General features: G+C 42.0%; 1 protein-coding gene across 1 annotated transcript in view; it reads left to right on the top strand.

The window, feature by feature from the left end:
* Positions 1–19386, top strand: part of agbl4 (AGBL carboxypeptidase 4) — a 284101-nt gene that overhangs the window by 252991 nt on the left and 11724 nt on the right. Inside the window, exons 8-10 of the mRNA XM_073476442.1 lie at positions 977–1091; positions 3005–3116; positions 17708–17860. Of these exons, the coding sequence (XP_073332543.1) occupies positions 977–1091; positions 3005–3116; positions 17708–17860 (380 nt within the window). The remainder of the gene's footprint in view (positions 1–976; positions 1092–3004; positions 3117–17707; positions 17861–19386) is intronic.

The following is a 19386-nucleotide window of genomic DNA, read 5'->3' as shown; positions in this document are numbered from 1 at the left end:
ATTTCACGTAATTTTCGGTAGCTTCTTCTAAAACATGCTACATAAACATATCATATCATTACATTTCTCCTGTTAATCCAATCTGAAACCATGTGCTCTGGTTCTGAACCTGAGATGTCTGGATGTTACAGGAATAGATACAACAAACTATATTTCTATATAATATCTCAGGAAACACGATCTGAGGATATCATAGGGTTGCATTGTCTTCGCTTCCGAGCTCTGCTACCTCAAAACTAATAAAACAGCTTGAAAACTGGGGAACCTTTGGGAAATTGTCTCCTTGTGCAGTACAGCAACCTAAAAGACAGTTTTAGCAGGATTTAATGACTCTTTGCTCCCTTCTTCCTGCTTAGACTGAGGTGAGTGAGCAGGTTCACTCCTTCTGGGTCCCACTTCCTTGTTTATAGGTAGGAGGTCTGAGGAGGGGAGGGCTGGTGTGATAAAGGGACGGAGGGCACGGCCCTACCTTTAGTGGTGGTCCCTGTCCACTAGTTTGACTCAGTAAGACAGACTGAGCAAAGTCCATTAACGTTAACGAGGTGTAGAGAGGATGCTTGTGAGGAAGGGATCTATCCATCCATCTATCTATCTATCTATCTATCTATCTATCTATCTATCTATCTATCTATCTATCTATCTTAGATGTGTAATCTAATTATCTCATCTACCTACATAATCAGTCTGTGTGTGTGTTGGTTTCAGTTTGTGTGCATCATCACGAATCAGATGATTTGGCTTCCAGCCCGCCGTGTGCTGTCTGTTTTTTCAGCGCCGTCAGCTCCATTCCATTTGTATCGATTTAGGCTTGACGTCTCCTATTCCTCCCCTGATTCTGACGATGCCCCTCGCTGTCCTTCCTTCTCCTTTTGTTTCTCAAAACTCAATTAACTGCCAGCCCGTCTTTGGTTTTTCTTTCAAGTCTATTTCTCTCTCTCTCTCTCTCTGTGTGTGTGTGTGTGTGAATGTTTGATAGGTGTGATCGACTTCCTGGTTAGCCAGCATCCAGTGGCTCAGATCCTAAGAGATCATGTGATCTTCAAGATCGTCCCCATGCTAAATCCTGACGGAGTCTACTTGGGAAACTACAGGTACACAAACATCTTTGAATTCCTAATTTGAATGCATCTCCACTTCACATAGAATTAGCACATTACATGGTTTTATATCCTGCTACGTGGGATTATACCCTTTTAACTCCACCTTAAGGGAGCTTAATGAATTCATATAGCTCACAGCAGTGCATTTGTTAGAAGACAGTATTTGGCCGTAGGGCTGTTCTCTCTGCCAGTCTCTCGTCCACCCTCTCCTCCTCTCTGTCTTTAACACTATTGCTGCAGCTCTGTGGGCATCCTCCTCTCGTCTATTCTCTTTCCCTTCTTCATAATTGCCTTTTACTTAATAGGCTCAGCCCCAGGAATACTAATGCACACTGAGATAAGCATCAGCAGGCAGCTCCCATTGTGTTTGTGAGTGCCATCTAGTGGTGGTGCCTCATCACTGCTTCCAGAAAACATTTGCAGGGAATCTCACTTGCTGTCCCCGAAAGTGACAATCTCTATACTATTGTTGACAGTGATTGGTGGCTGCTTAATGGCTATTTTCATTATCCTGCTTTCACGCAGAGCAGCATATCGACAGACGTGTTGAGATAGTCCTCACCTCACCAACCGCACATGCTCATTTATACACATGCATGCACTTTTTCCCAATCTTTCTCACACACAGATACCACACAGCTATACTGGCAGGATGCAATGCAGAGCTGACTGAAATGGATACATGCAGAGCAAATAATCAATGTCAGTTAACCTGGGATGAGTGCTTTGTTCATGACTGGCTGCTCAGTTGCTCTACATTCAGTCAGTAACTCCTGTATCATTAACAAAAGCATCAATAAGTGTCAAAGATACACATGACAACAAACAGGGCAACTCAGGATGCGTTTTTATATGTCCTGACTGTCCTCCACTTCAGCTTCCTGCATGGTAAATGATGAAGATCACCTCCCAGTCCCTGGTTTAGCTTCTGATTAGCTGACTCCATCCACAGGTCAACAGCTGGCTTTGGGTTAAATGTCTCTGTTGTCATCTTTGACAGTTGAATGTGCTTCAGGGCTGAGAGACAGAAGTTTAACATGCTTAATTTTTTACTGGAGCACACAGATTAAGGCAATAAACTTTACTAAAGGACCTGCGGTTCTATGCCATATGCGCCATGACTTCATCAGAGTCAAGACCCTGTGTAGCGACTCTGTATGACTCTGTTGAAGACTCACACGGCACTTAAATCCACATGCTCGCAGTTTACTGGAGTCTCTCCTGATACAAGATCTGTACTTGCACTGCATTGCTCCAAGGCAGTGTAAGAGACAATTTAACCACCTCACTGATGTTGAAGTAACAACGGGATTGCTTGTATTTACTATTTGGACCAGAGGACGCTGCCAAGTGTTTTCCTGCTTCCTTTAAGTGCATCCATTCTCTCACAGTGGTGTCTCTGTCAAGTTGCAAGGTGGCCTTATATTTATGAAGAATGGTGCACATCGTTGTCTTGCCAAAACAGGAGAAGTCTTGTATTTCCTGTGGCCAAATTAAAGGATCAAACACTAAAAAATGATCACATAATATCTGCTTTCAAACGCCTTCAATTTAACTCCTGTGTAAATGTGTCATGAGAACATATGCCTCATTGTGAGGGAGTGCAGAAATATTTAAGAAAATAAATTTACACTATGACCTTTCGGGGGCTCTATAATTCATCTGTCTATTGTATTTATTTACTTAAATGCAGTAATGTTAACATTCACTGTTTCTTAACAAACAATATGCACTCTGTGTCATAAAACAATGGCAGAGTTGATTTTGGGGAAAAAAAAACATTGCTCCATAAGGCTGGTCAAATACTCCACAGGGGGTACGTTTAATCATTTGTTATATATTTCGTATACTATCATTTCCCATTAAACATGTGTGTGCGTGTGTGCGCGTGTTTGTGTATACAGGTGTTCTCTGATGGGCTTCGACCTGAATCGGCACTGGCAGGATCCCTCTCCATGGGCCCATCCCACGCTGCACGCTGTCAAACAACTCATAGTGCAGATGAACCAAGACCCGGTGAGCGAGCATGCACACACACACACACACACACACACACACACACAAATGTACGCACATGTACTCACACACACAAATTTGCGCACGTGTCCTCCATGCTGTGCTCTACGTTCCCTCTCCACAGTAATGTCTTCTGGTCCCAGGTACAGTTTTCTGCCTCCCTGCTTGGTTCAGCATGTTCTTCCAATCAGTGTTTAGGGTGTGTGCACTGGGGAGCATGGATAGGCCAGTCAGCACATCTAGAATGTCAGCTAGGCTCTCCTGGCCATTCAGAACATACTACTGAAGCAAGTCTCTGTGCTTTCAGTCTCTAACTCTACTCTAACTTTTTCCATCTCCAGTCTCCCAGTCAGAGGAATGCTACACAGGCAGGTCAGGGATTTTTCTCTTTGTTCCTGATGTTAATTATAAGCAGAGCGGCAGGTTGGTGGGATTATTGAAGGTCAGTGTGTGTCCTGGGAATACTCTGCCCTTTTGTACACTCCTCTAATCCTGATAAGAGAGGGAGCGGGCTGGGGCGGGATGCAGGGCAGGCCAGAGATGGGGTGAGGCGCGGGGCTGGCATCGGGCAGATTAACCTTTTCCCCCAGCGCTGACACACTGATCGATAGACTCTGTGATGGCAGGGTGATCCACTCATGCCTGTCATTCACACACGTACACAAACACACACATGCTCATCCTGAGCAGACAGACGCATACACATACTAACCCCTCATCACACAGCTAGAATACTGCAGCGCACAAACAGGTGTTCTCAAATGCATGAGTTTCCACTGCCAGCACTGGTTTTATTCTCTCTCAGATGCATCATTTTACAATTAAATTGAAACTCTCACACTACTGTATAGAGGAGTGGTTCCAAACCTTGGGGTTGAGAGCCTCTTTCAAGAGGTCTGAGGATGAATTCAACACAATTTTTACGCCTTTTGTGCAAGGTTTTAAAGGCAGGTAAACGCACTTAAAGTTAAAAACTTTCCCTTTGCCAGTGGGCAAGTTTGCCTTACTGTTTTTTTTTCTTTTTCTGGTGTGTCACGTTCAATGCTGGATAACAGGGAACAGTAGAAAGCAGCAGATTATAGCACATCAGACATTAGAAGACCTTTTTTAAAAGGTCTTAATTAATCACATTCTGAGTTAGACACATCAGTGGCTATGGAGTGAGACATCTTGCTTCTCTCTCATCTCTGTTGAGAGTGAAACATGTGCAGTACCCTTCAGGTGCTGATATGGAGGCCAGTGTGATGATGTTTCAGTGGCTAATTATTAATATCTTTTACTTCTGTCTGTTTTTCAAACTTAATGCTGACTGAACAATGTTTGAGGACTGCTGGAAGATTTAATTCAGGATGAACCATCTACTTATCACCAGCAGGCTAACTTCCACCAATCAGATCAACAGTGGAAGAGCACAACCAGTAAATAAGTCAAAGTTCGGTTAATCGAAAACATCTTTTCCAGTGAAAAAAGCCTCCCTTGCCCTTCTTTGCTCTTCTTTCGGTGAAGAAGCTCTGATATAACTGATGCTAGCAGAATCTACACTAACCTCTTGGGAAGCCATCAAGTTGTTTCTCTCGCTGGTTGTCACACCTAAACATGCCTTTAACCACCAGTGGTTTCTCATAGCCATTACCCTGCGAGGTAAACCAATTGTACCCATTCCCAGTGAAAACAAAGATATTAGTGGATGTTAGTGTGTTTTTTTCCAGGGGTCATAAGATGATTGCTGGTGTAGGAAAATAAAAAAGCTAAATTTTAATTACTTTTCTTGGGTTATTGTGGAAGTTTACCTCTTCAGGCCTCTAAGAATTATACAAATTACCATCAGACAAGAGTTCACAAGTAGCTTCATATTAAGAAATGGTTGGGGACTACTGATATAGTTTCATTGCCAGTACTTTGTATTTATTCAATCTCATAAACATTGAATTAATGCCAGATTTTTACTTACAAATTGCTATAGCCCGATAAAAGAACTTCATTGCCTGCCACCACAGTGACTTTAAGTTCTCTGTCTGCGTAAATGAAGTCCCTAGTTAACACAGTGCTGGGCCATGCTTCTTAAGTCCACTCCTGCTGGTCAAATGCTTCCCATTCCCTCTCCTTCTCTGTTGATAACCATCCCAACAGCACTTGTCCTCCTGTAGCCCCCTTTCTCCCTGATGATTGCCTTCAGTCTTGCAGAGTTAATTTGGAGGCTTGGGCAACCTCTCCTCTTCTGTCTCTCTCTCGCCACAGCCAGTTAATCCCATCAGACACACTACTCATGTCTGGGGCTCCCAGATGCCAGTTTCAATGCCAACTCTGAAGCCAGGAGGCCCTGTGCTGCTGCCCTCCATTCATGCTCATCTCACACAGCGGGCATAGAGTCTAATGAGGCTACCAAGGTTGGAGGGCTCCGCTGGAGGACTCCATTAACAGGAGATCGGCAGCAGCTACAGCAGAGCAGTTGGGATAAGCAACTATATGTGGTCCAATCACTAGCTGCTAACTCAGTGTGGCCATTTGTTTAAAAGCTAGGAGACTGAGAGGAAGCTGGAAAGGAAGGTCATTATCAATTTAAAGGTAATTTTTCAAACTGTGCCCTACAATAGTTCCTATAAACTAGAGCCTGCAAGTAAGGGGCATGTAGTTCAGAGGACCTGAGAGTTTGGAACGTTCCTGACAAAACCACACTGTGCTTACAAAGCGTAACATCTCAGCAGCCATGGAGGTAACAGCTGAGACGCTGAGATTTAGGGTTGAATTATTGTCATGGTCAATTATTGTCTTGATTAGTTGTTTGCTGTAAGAAATGTGAGAAAATAAGAATTTGGACTTTTTTATCACTCAAACAGATTAATCAATTATCAAAATAGTTGGCGATTAATCTATTAATCACTGCAACTGTACCAGGATCGATCAGCAACATGTGACCAACTCATATTGTGCAAAGAGTCAGTACAGTCCTCTCTGTAACGGCTGAATCAAACACAGATACATTAGCCTCATAGTAATTGGTTGGAGAAAGACATTAGCCTGTACTAGATGATGTTCATGTGTCTAAAATGTTCCTGAGATTTGGTGTGTCACTCACACAGGTAGTTGTCTGGTGGCTTGGGGCAACAAGCTAGCTAATATAGCTTTAATAGCAGCAATGTTTGTCATTTTAATGTTGTTGTTGTTTGCTGTTAACCTTGCAAAAGTGTGTTAGGAATGCCGGTCTTCATGCCTATGCGATAATAGGACAAATAAAGCAAATGTTTATAGTGTCTGTAGGCTACACTAAATTGTAATGGACTGTTCCCGATAAGCACAGTTAAATTTGTAAAAGTAAGGTTACTTTCTCTCAGTGTTTCTCCATTCACAGCACATTGCTGTAATCCTTCTCTGGTACGAATCAACCCGATAACAACAAACCCCAACGTTCAAAAGACATCACAGAGGTCGTCATTGACTTTTGGAGTCACAGGTTTAACTTTTAAGTTTAGCGAGTTGGTAGACATGAGACTTTCATTATGTTTCAGTGCTTACAGTTTGAAGTTACATGATGCCTGTCGAATTCAAGAATCATAACACAAAAATGTGTTTTCCATAGCCAAACTCTCAACCATGACCGTCACTTTAGAGTATAAAATGTGTAGCGGTCATTGTACCATGCTGTACAGTCCTACAGGCAACATATCAGCAGGGTATCTCATTTTGATGCGTATTTCCCTGAATCAAATTTAACCTTATTGTAAAGACCCAATGTACTCACATGTCAGGCAGGAAAACTTGAACGCGTCACACCAAGTGGACCAAACTTATATACAAGCCCGATCCATTACAATATTTATGCTATTCATACTTATAATGTTATATCCATTGCATATCATCCGTTGACTTCTCATTTTCATTGCATCTCATCAGCACAATTTTTGCTGTCTGCAAAATTTCATTTTACAGGTTCAGAAAATTTCATGGTAAGTAGGTGTTAATTACCGAGCAACATAAATGGAAATTACCCCCAAATTAGCACAATAATTACCTCAAAATTTATTTAACACTTGAATACTTTTTGAAGAACTTAACAAATGGTTAGAAATTTATCAGAATATTAGTATTAAATCATGTTTAAGTAATTTTGAGGTAATTATTGGGGTAATAATTTGGGTGATTTCAAAGACATTTAGAATATATTACTCATAATTACCAACTACTTACTGTTTTAGGATGTTATGCTCATCACTCCCCAATATCTCTATGTAAACATACCTGCGGGGAGTGATGAGGTCGGAGCCTTGACGCCAAACTCTAACTATGTTTAGCTGCTCCAATAAACATTTCAAACGTGCGATGTCTGACTGAACTGTCATTCTGTTGTGAGGGCATCAGTTGTGAGCGCTAATTCAATTCAAGGTGCAGTGCAAATTTGCTTTGGGGCCTATGACTTATTTACTACTGTACTTTAGATACCCACAGTTCTCTGCGTAAGGCTTCATAATTCAAAGTCACATTGCCCTCTGTTGCACAAAGAAGCCCATTCAGTTTGAAACCCAATCAACCATTCTTGTGACAGACACCCTTGTCACTCCAAAGTGATTCTCCATCATTGTGAATTCAGCAGCGCTCTCTTTCTGCTGAGAAAATAGCTTCCTTGTTCTGTTCAGGGCAATAACTTCCCAGACAAGTGTTATTTAAATCAAAGCTTGTAGCGGGAGCAATCTACACTACATTGGTATTGATGGCCGCAAACTTTTATTTGACAGATATTTGTATAGAAATTCAACACTGCTGCGAACATTTGCATTCACTCGTGTTTATGTAAACTCTGTCTGTCCTGAACAACAACACATGATGGTTTAAAATCAGTAACTTAAAGTCCCATCAGCCAGCTCGCTTGGAACTGTTATTACGATAATGTATGAATACAAAGTATGCACAGTTTCCGTTTGGCACAAAGGCTTTATAATAAATAAATATTCCTCATTCAGCGGAAGTGATATCAAAGCCTACAGTTGGATTGTGGGGCGGAAGAGGAAGACACTGAACATGTGCTACTCTGCAGCTGAAAATAGTCTCTTGAGTAAAAAGTGCATTCATCGGAAACAAATGCATCATGTACTCCTGTAATGTCTTTTTAGGTGATTATTATTTTAAATTAACTTATAACTGCATATACAGTACCCACTTCTGTGGGGTTTTGTCACTGCTGCCGATCCTACTGAGAATCAACACCCTCCCGATACCAATCCAACAACTCTCACCAGCCTCCCGATATAAAACCAGGACTTGAGCTCTCACAAGCTGCTGACCGAACGTTAAACCTCTTTGATGAGCTGAGATGTGGTGAAAACTACACATGGTGTAGATGATGGAATAAGTCATGTAATTCTTAAAGATCGCATTTGGTTATGGCAAGAGGCACTTGAAGCTTTATCAGGCTGTAGGGGGAGCATTGTTTATAATAACATAAAACACGTGTTATACCGGCTTCATTCTTTAAGCAACCTAAGAGACCCTGGTGTTTCAGGAGTTAGTGGGCCAGCTCTTGGAACAATATGACAAGAAAGAGGACGCCACAGGGATGCCCGTGTCTTACTGACTTTACTGGTCATATAATAGGACAGTAGCTGTGATTCCTGCTATGTAGTTTCCTTGCTATGCGCAGTGTTGAGGTAAACGTTTTTGGTGATTTTTGCTTCTTTTTTCTTCTTTTTCATTTAAAAAAATAGTTCATGTGCTTAATGGGAGACAGAGGTATGGTATTCTTCTACCATGGGTGAGTGGGCTACATAGTTGAATGGTTTCTTTCTTTGTCCGTTTTAAGTGTGTTTATTGTTAGTAATTACGAGTTTGTGTTGTGCTGTAGATCCCGAGTCTGAACAGGTTGTTTTATTTTGGAAATCAATCGGCTGCTTTATGCTGTTCCTGTGCCAGACTTCCTGTCTGGGGGTTAGAGAAGAAGCTGTTCATTTGTTTCTGCTGTTGGCGTCTTCCTTGATTTTGATACCATTACTAGCTGACATGTAGGATTAATTACAATTGCCCAATGCCCAATTGAAAAAGAAAAATACTGAAGAGCTCCATTTTTTTCTTGCAGATGGCTCAGGTGAGGGGTTTTGAATCTTCTACTTCTTTGAGATTTATTGGTGGTTCACAGGCAACTGGTTTTGTTTTGATAACATATTTCTTCCCTGTTTATTACAGCCACCAATCTGGCGAAACTACCCTTTGTGTAGCCTAGTTAATTCACACAAACCACTTGTTTGAAACTCACCTAATTCACATTCACATTTTCTTTTTGCAACATTTAAAAACTTCACTTCAAATTATTATATAGACAATTATTAGGGAATATAATAAATGACCATGTCATCCATAGAGCAGATAATGTACTGATCATTATCCAAATCCATTCTCTGAGTTTGTTTCTCTGCTGCCAGTGGTCCAGATAGCTTAATGCCGCTTTAAAGGGATCATGTGTGTATTATTCACATAATAAACATAATGTCAAATGTAGAATAGAGGTATGATCAAGTACATCCATTGTGTGAATGACAACTGAGTATTCACTCATAAGCTGGCTCTAAAATTCCTCACCATCCATCTGAAGGCAACCTTGCTCAAGCTGTTTCATAAAATTCCATCATTTACCATCTGCAGCTGAACATTGGTCAGCAGGGAAAATGGCTGAAAGAGGCAGTGATGCAAGGAGCCATAATCTGTTCCCAAGCTACCCTGTTGTTTGTTTTGAAAAGAAAGAAATGGAGAGTGAGGCGGAAAAAAAGGAAAAGAGACCAAAGAAACAAATGGACCCATCTCCTTCCTAAAGCGTTGCTTTTCCAGCTCATTTATCAAAAGCAGAAGAAGAATTCTTTTTGATTGGCTGATTACCAGAAGCATTCATCACTGGCCGACATATCCCCACCAATTTGACACTGCCATTTTGGATAATTTGTTAAGGATGACAAAGAGGTCATTGTTGCCTTGGCTTCTTTTTGACCTTTTTAATATTAGAAAATTAATTTTCAATCTGAAACAAATATATTAGGTCCTGTCACAGCACCTAGATGAATTTTGCACCTTGAAATCCTCCCTAATGCCCTCATTCTGTGACTCCTAAAGCACTGCAGTCCTACACTGCAGTCTCTCTCTGTTTCCGTCTCTCTTTCTTTGTTCAACGGTCAGATCTGCCATACGTTTGAAAACAAGGAAGTCGTGTGTTTTTTGTGTGTGTTTGTGTCTTTTTCCCTTCCAGTCGTCCCTCTCCTCTCTCTACGCATGTTGTCCTCTGGTGTCAGCCAACCATTTCTGATCCATTTCTGAGATTTACGGCCAATTTTACCCAATCATCCCTGCGTCGTTCCAATCCCTCCATCATCCCTCTCTTTATTCTCCATCAGTTTGAAGCTGAATTGTCGACTTTTCACAGGAAGATGAAGCTCACACTCTGGCAATTTTATGTCCCCCCCCCCCCAAACTTAGTTCACAGGCTTTTTACTTTATCTTAATTTTTACATAATAGCTCAGATTATTTTTTCAATACCTCCCCTCTTCATCCCATTTGCTGTCTTTTCTTATCACCTCTCCTTGTCTGTACCTATCACCCTCCTTCCCCCGTTCTCCTGGCAGGCCCTCCCGACAGATGTGGCAGCTTATGTGGCACTAACAGGGCCGAAGCAGAGGGCTGCCTGCGCCCGTTCAGGCTGATTACAAGTCACCTCTGTGTTCATAAACAGACAAATACCGTCATCAATTTGAGAGCAGAGTACAGACAGGGGGAGGGAGGGGGGAGAAAAGGAGAGAGAGGGAGAGAGAGAGACACAGACAGACGGAGGAAGGGTTTTGTGTCATTTACTCTCGTCCATGAAGCAGGTCATGCCATCTGCCATGTTCTGTCATTGCTACATCATTAGAGGGTCACTGGCCATGTGCCCCCGTGACTTGAATTGGCTTCTCTAACTAATGAAACGTTGGATAGAGTTTACAGTGTTCAGGTGATATGATGATTTTTCTTTCCAAACTTTTTGTGTGAGAAAGTTTGAGTCAGTATTAAGTTAACGCCTAGGTGGCTCCAGCATTAGGCTAACTTAGCAGTTGCCTCACTTTGAAATGACCTTTCCCTCAAATTCCTCTATCAATAGTAGAATCACAGTGTGAGGTTCAGACGTTAAGTTAATTCATATATTTGAGTCAATTTGCTAAAATATTTACAATGTTTACACAGCTCACTATTCAGATATGTATGTGTAGACAGTTTAGTTACTTTAGTTACTGATTAGTAAGTTCACATAAGAGTCAGAACCAAATAATCTAAAAAAGAAGGACGTAAGAGGTCATTATGTCACCAAATCTTGCTTTGGGGCCAGACTGTGCTGCAGGTTGTGTTGAAGTCTATGGGAGAAACACACTAACACCCAGCATATCTACATCATATGACTTCTAATGAAGACACCTCCAGAAAATGAAAGAACACACTTCCACAGATATTTCCCCCCACATGATTGACAGGGCTGATAATATTGTGATCAGAAGAGGCAGGTCCAACTGATTTCCGCTGATGAGACTGAACTTACACCATGAACAGCAGCGCGAACAGGAGCCTTTCCTACACATTTTCGAGGAAAGGAACAGCATGTCGATAAAGAAAATCAGCGGTTAACCCACTCTCTGAAGTATGGTCTTTCATATCATACATATCATCATATGTAAGAAGAATTAGCTCAACACTACATTACAAGAACATGCTGTTTCTTTATTTCCATGTATTCTACATGAATCATTAACAGGGTTCTCGTAAAAAAAAAAAAAAATACAACTCATCAAGCTAAAGTTAGCTAAATTAGCACGCTAACTACAACTGATCAAATCTGCTAGTGACAGACAAAATCTTCAGTCTATAAAGATTCTAAGAAGTCTGGTTTTGTCTGTTTCTTGCAGTTTGGCAGTCTTCCCACAGGTATAATAGGTGATATTTAAATGTTGAGTAATATGCATTGCATGGCGAGTAAGTTCAACTTTCTTCTCTTGAACAAGCAGCAGTTTCCCTTCTCCTCAAAAGGTATACTGCTGATGCCATGAGCTTTATTCAGGAGCTTGTAATCCTGCTTCAATCAGCTCTTTTTCCTTCCCGTGTAAAGATAAGCCCAGCATTTACGGCCCCTCACAGCACCCCGCGCACCCCGCTCTAATTAATATGCAGGAGATAAGTACTTGTCTGACAAAATTCATTCGTTTGACCTTCTAGGTTTTACACTAAACTGTTTGCGGCTGCTGCAAGTTCACCACAAGTTGAGAGTTCCCTGGAGCTTCTGCGGCGAGATGGGGCTTTGTTTCTCTCTGAGAGGTTTAATTTGGACAGCTCGCTCTCCCCCTCTGTTTCTCTCTCTCACTCTCTCAAATTGTCTTCTGACTTTCATTCGGCAGTGTCTGTTTCTTAATTGCCCCTAATTGCTTAATTACAATTTCAAATGAACAATTCTGGAGGTCAGAGCGGGTTGTTAATTGAAGCATCAATCACAGTGGTGGGGCCTTCAGAAGCGTCTCAGTTTGATTGACAGGGCATTAACTGAGTATTGTAGTAAGCCTGGACATGACATTGTGTGGGCTCCATGGCTGCTACTACAGCTACTGCTCCTCTTCTACCGTCCTTCACATGAAGCTGTGAAGGAGAAATCCTCTGAGTTTGAATCAGGACAGGGACAGACGGAATTGGACTGGATTTGGTTTGTGTTTTCACCCACTACAAACAGGATGTGGCTTCAGTTCTTCATATTTTTTCAGCGCATTTCCTCCAGATGGTCTACTTTCCTTTCACATCATGAAGATCCACAGGTGGTTTTGGACAGGTGGTTTGCTTACGAATGCTTCGGAATGTGTTTACCCCATTTGTGGACTGGGACTCTGTTTTACTGACATGATACACTGTATGTCCAAAAATATGTGGACACCCCTGCTGTACGTACAAAACATTTCGACCTTATTCCACTCAATTCGCTCTTGTATTGTTTTCTGTTGTCAAAAGTTGGGGTTCCAAACAAGCAGATACTAAAACATGGAGTGAAAACACCTCAGACCACTGATTGGTCAGATCACTAATGCAACATGGAGCAGCTAGTCGTCTTGTTGTCTGTGAGCTAATGCAGGATCTTCCAAACTCTCCTGGTTTTTTTTTCCAACAGTCTTTTGTCTTCCTGCAATCAGTCTTTTCTGAAGAAAACAACATCCATTCGATATTCTCCATTGTTGCTGTATTTGTGTCACACTGAAGATGATGTAATGATAGTTTGATGCAGCGTCACTACAATGATCAGCTTAGAAACCCAGCTGTGTTGAGGCAGTACTATCTGTAGTTTAAAACAAAATCCAGAAAATGGATTGGATGGATACTCACTGTTCATGGTTTAGGCTAAGCACCTTAGTTCCAACAAAGTGAACACCTAATGCTATATCAAAGAATAGCTGTAGATGACTTTTCTGTCAATCGACTAATCTTTAATTGACTAATCATTGAGCTGTATTATCTGAGTTTGGTGTGGAAGTACTTTCCCTGGCCTTCACTGAGCCCTCACCTCAAACCTCAAACATCTGTGAAAAATCACTGTGTGACCCTGTGTAAAAAAATCCCTCCAAGTCCCAAATTCTCCTAGAAAAGACTATTGTAACTGTATTTTAATGCCAAGGGTTATGAAATGTTCAGCAGTCACATATAGGTGTAATGTATCCAGCTCTGAGTGATAAAAAATGTGGAAAAAAACGTGTTAAATTTAGATTTAAATAGCTCTACTGTAAGCATGTCACTTCCAATTAACCTCTCTGTTATACTCAGTCTGCCACTTTTGATCAATCCATCCACCTCTATCTCCTCCTCCTTTTATTCTTCTCTCTCCTCCTCCCAGCCTCTGTCTCCTTCAGGAGGGAGAGACCTAGGTGATTATTAGGCTGGTTTCCCTCATCTAGACCCTCACTGGTTAGTTGGAGCTCCTTCCACCCTCCTTCCTCTGCCTAATGGAGCTGGATCTACCCCCCACCCCACCCCCTCTCTCTTTTCATTTCCTATCTAACTCTTTTTGTCTCTATATATCCCTCCCTCTGTCTGCGTCCCATCACCACCGCTGCTCACTTGGCTGCATTTAGATTTTCTTTCCCCCCCTCTTGCGCTTTTTGTGTTTTGTTTTTCTGTTGTTTCTCCCTCCCTCCCTTCCTTCTCCCACTGTCCTCTTCCACTCCCCCCCCCCCCCCCCCTCCTCCCTCCTCCCTCCTCCTCCTCCTCCACCTTCTCCTGCTGCTGCTCCTCTCCTCTGGGGCTCCATCCATCAGGTTGTCGGGGGCTGCTAGCGGCTGACTCCCAGCCACCATATTTCACCGCCAGCCAGCCAAGCAGCTGACAGCACAGCCACCGCCAGGAAATTGCTTTGGCTGTGAGCGGAATTTCAAACACAGGCACACTGCGTCGCCCGGGCCGCCCAAGCACCGCTTCCCTCTCACACTCTCTCTCTCTCTCTCTCTCTCTCTTTCTCGCTCTCTCTCTCTCTCTCTCTCTCTTTCTCTCTCTCTCTCTCTCTCTCTCTCTCTCTCCTGTCAATCTCTCTACACCTCCCTACACACATCTCTATGTCTCTCCCTATCTCTCTCTGTTCTCTCTTTCTCCCTCTCCCTCTGTTTGTCTTTATGTACTTATTTCCTCTTTTTGCACCTCCATCTCTATATGTTTTTCTGCTTGCTCTCGCCTGCCCCTCTGTCGCGTCACACACACAGTCACAGACCCATACGCATCGTTTTCTCTCTTTGTCTTTTATCCGTCTTTGTTGCTCCCTCTCTCCCTCCCTCCTTCCCTCCCTCCCACTATCTCTCCCTCTCCTCTTCCATCCTCTCATTCTTCCCCTCGTCTCCTCCTCTCCTCCTCTTTACGACCCGCAGGGAACAAGGTGTGGTGCTGAATGTGTAATGAGCGGAGAGAGAAGGAGGGAGGGAGGGAGGGAGGGAGGTGAAGAAGAGGAAAAAGAAAAAGCGGAGGATAAAACCAGGAGGAGAATGAAGTTACAAGGCAGAGAGAGGAGGCAGAGGAGGGTTTTTGGTTGGGAATGCTCCTGAGTTAAGGGTCACCAGGTGTGTGTGTGTGTGTGTGTGTGTGTGTGTGTGTGTGTGTGTGTGTGTGTGTGTCAGACCACTGAAGTGAGGAGGTTTTTGCCAAGTGAGGTCATTTTTGCTGGTCTTCACATGCCGGCTGGGTTAGGTTGAGGGTTGGGTTTTTTTTTTGTTTTTTTTTGAGACTGGTCTACTGGAGGGTCTGTGATCAATCAAAATCATGTGTTGCTCCATTCAGATACAAGCCAGATAAAAAGATGGAGCAGCACTGTGGTTAGATGGTTAATTTAATCTTAAATTACATGCAGATAAATCGGGCAGTTTCTCATCGTCATATTCTTAGGTAAGTTATACAACCTGAAAAATTGTTGAACTTGAAGAAATTCAGAAAATGAATGTGGTCGGCAATGGGATAGTTTAATAATCTGTTCAATATCATTTAGCATCAAATTAAGTCGCGTGATAAACACTGATATTCGGGTGAACTCCGTTAAAAGACTCACACATGCAGTACTAAAATATTAGTACTGCATGTGTGAAAAAAGTAGTATAAAGACTTTTGTGGCATGTAATCTGATAAACCGCGTCTAGTGATGTCACTCAGTGGCTCAGTTGCATTGTGGGTAATGTAGGCACCGGGTTTTGAAAATGAAGAAGAATGTATGGAATAAAAGAGGTGATATCTCTCATTCCTCTGTTTATTTTTATTTTTTTAAACTGTCCGTAATGAGTCCAACAGTGCTATTGGAGTGCAATGCTAGACCACTGGACTACTTTTCAAAACCTACATTACCCACAGTGCAACTTGGCCACTGAGTGACATCGCTGGAGGCAATTTATCAGATTTCATGCAGCTTCCTCTGGAGCCATAAAAGGCTTTATACTCCTTTTTCACATATGCAATAGTGCTCCCCAAGACCTGTAAACACACTGTAATGTGTAAAATTGGTTGAGCTTCCCTTTATGAATACATTATGTGCTACTAAGTATATCTGACACTGTTGGTTGTTGGTGGTACAAGGGATTTATACGCTCTACTGTTCTGCACTACCCTGAAATGATAGCAGACATGCACAGATGGACATCACACTGCAGCTTTGGAAAGCTCCTGCCAATTTAAATCAGGAAGGTTCAAACAGAAACAGCAAAATGTTTGATTTAAAATCTAAACTTAGCTCTTCCTGGTGTTCTCGCACCACCATCCAAATCTCTTTTAATCATTTCTAGCTGTGAGCAACTCCACCATTTCTTTAGTGTGTTGCAAAATGTCCATTCACAGCACACTTAAAAACCATCAATGCACTCAATCCACACTGGCACTACATACTCAACATACTTTAGTATATAATATGGAATAGTTAAAATATGCATAGCTACTCAATATAATTCCCAGACCTTGTTGTGAGCAGTTTCATGTCGGCACCTACTTTTTTCCATATCACCGTGCAGAAGGCACCGTGCATCACCGTGCGTCATACTAAGCTAGCTAAAGTGACAGCTCAACCATAGGAGGATGCTGTAAATGTTTACAGCCCACGCTGTCACGAGTACAAGCCTCTCATCGATGAGTAGATGCACGTAGATGCAAAAGAAGGCAGACATCTCTACAGCTGATATCTACAAAACTCAGCAACTCACACCAAAACAGTTTCAAAGGATAAATAGCACTACAGGCAAAAGGAAAAAAAAACATCCTTAACATCCTTTTAATGAAATTCAAGCCCACCCCATTAGTGGATTGCATTTTTGTTATTTGAATATTTAATATGCATGAAAACAACGTTAAATCTCTCAAACTGCTAGCCTTTATGACTGTTAAATACTTGAAATGGGCGCTTCCTGCATCTGCACGTCATACTGAGGGTTATAGTTATAGAATAAGTCAAGTCAAGAGAAGCTCCCTATTTGTATCACAAGATAAGATTCTGTGTATGTGTGTAGATTGAGTGATAACACAGTTGAGCAAGAGAAACAGATCTTATCAAATCCATTTCACACAGTGTATACTGGAGAGAAAAGACATTACACACTCAATGTGAAGTCAGTATTAACCTGATAGATACGTATGGAGTATGTGATGAACCTGAGAGAGAGTGTGTGTGTGTGTGTGTGTGTGAGTGTCTTCACACCATATTTATCTCTGCTCACATCCATGTACAGTATGTGCTGTAGGTGTGCCCTTCAGAAGGACAGTCTGATTGAAGTTATGTGTGGGTGGTTGGCTCCGTTCAGGTAGTAAACACATCCTCAGTCTGCAGTGTCTGGAGGGTATGTAGTCACCCCATGGGTGACAGCCTCAGCACAGTCTCCCCAGAGCAAAGAAGGCCTTCCCTTAACCAATCAATCAAACGTTATTTGTGTAGCACCTTTTATACAGGTTAGTGCAGTTTAAAATGCATGGCAGTCATGCTCACACTGTCAGAAAAATGTCCCTTCTTCAACACTAGCCTCCTGTTTTTTCATCTTCTGTCTGTTTGTCTCTCTGTTTCTTTGTCCCTCTGTTCTCTCTCAATGCCTCCATCCCTCTTTTCCTCCATCAGAGAGTTAGTTTGGAGTTCTACATTGATGTCCATGCCCACTCCACCATGCTGAATGGCTTCATGTACGGCAATGTGTTCGAGGACGAGGAGCGCGTCCAGAGACAGGCTGTCTTCCCCAGACTGCTGTGCCAAAATGCACCAGACTTCTCCTTTGTAAGTCACATAAACATAAACAGACACACACACACACACACACACACACACAAACACTCCACAGAGGCGGGCTTAAGGGCAGAATTTCACCAGCCCAAATCCCGCGGCTGGCTCGGAAAAAGAACACAAAATAGTTCTATCTCAGCAACTAATGGTGAGGTGGTGTTCAGCGAGGCACTTAATTGCCACCTGCTGCGCTCTTAGTGGCACACAGGTGATGCCTTGGTTGCAGCGGGTAGCTCTTAGGTGTAAATGCATGGATTTGAGGCGAGGTGTTGATTGAAAAAGGAAAACCAGCTGCTTATAGGTGAGGAAAAAATATACACAGACTGCATGTATTTATTAATTAGCAATAGATTGTGCACCCAGCTTGCACATGATTGTACACACACACACACACACACACACACACACAGACAGGTGTTAAATTATTTGTTTGCAGAAGAAAGCAGAAGGTTCCAGCTGTGCACAAAAAAAATTCACCTTGACCACAAATGAGTGTAAAAAACAAGAGGGTCAAACTTTCTAAACCCTGATGATTCAGTTCAGCAAACTAGAAACAGGATACAGAATAATTAGAATATTATATATATTTCAAAAGGTATGAATTATGGAAAAGAATACAGCAGAAATTCAGTATTAGGTAGGTATGCTAACTTTTGGTGTGTCAAAACAGCAGCAGTGGTAGCAGAAGTCCTTGAGGGACAAATATGAAAATGGAAATTATGTATGAGAAGCTACACTACCCCTCTAAACCCTGTATATCCAATTTCATTTTAAGTGTTTGAGATAACATATGCAGTGTTGTAAAAAGTACCCAAGAGTTATACTCAAATAAAGGTAAAGATATTGTGTAAAAATATTATTTTGGTAAAAGTGAAAGTCACCCCTTCAAATAGTACTTGAGTTGAAGTGATATTACGTGATATACTTAAGTATCAAAAGTAATTTTCTGGCAATAAATATACTTAAAGCGGAAAGAAAGAACTTTTAAGATTCTCCCTTCCTTACGCTTCCTTGTAGTATTATTGTCACTGTTGCAAAGACAGCATTAGCAACACGGCTACTGCTCAAAGCAAAAAACTGTTGTTGTTTTTTTTACCTAATTTGACCTAGAAACCCTGAACTCAGTGCTATGAAAAGGCAGAAACATTAAGAGTATTTAAGAGTACTAATATGTGTTGTTACTTACTGATCTAGTAGAAAGAATGCCAGTTAAGAACCGTCTCTTGTCCTGGTGGTCAGGGAGAATGCCAGTCTGTTCGCTCATTTTACCTCGGTTTCTATCACTCTCCCTCTTCACCTTCTTTGCCCTCTCCATCAGCGGGGTTCCTTTTCTTTTGCAGTGTAGAGTTTCCACAGTTAGTCTAGTTGTTCCATCGTTCCATCAGGGAAAATGCCTCTTCCTGTTTTAGTTGCACAATGGCAGACTCGCCTTCTTTGTGCAGCAATCCAACTTTCTTTTCCCCAGGAAAAATCATGCCCGGTGGCAGACTGAAGAGCATAGTGGAAGCGAGGCTTATAGA

This window comes from Pagrus major, chromosome 11 (assembly GCF_040436345.1).
Source record: "Pagrus major chromosome 11, Pma_NU_1.0".
In the NCBI taxonomy this organism is placed as follows: domain Eukaryota; kingdom Metazoa; phylum Chordata; class Actinopteri; order Spariformes; family Sparidae; genus Pagrus; species Pagrus major.
This window is presented reverse-complemented; position numbering and strand designations above follow the sequence as displayed.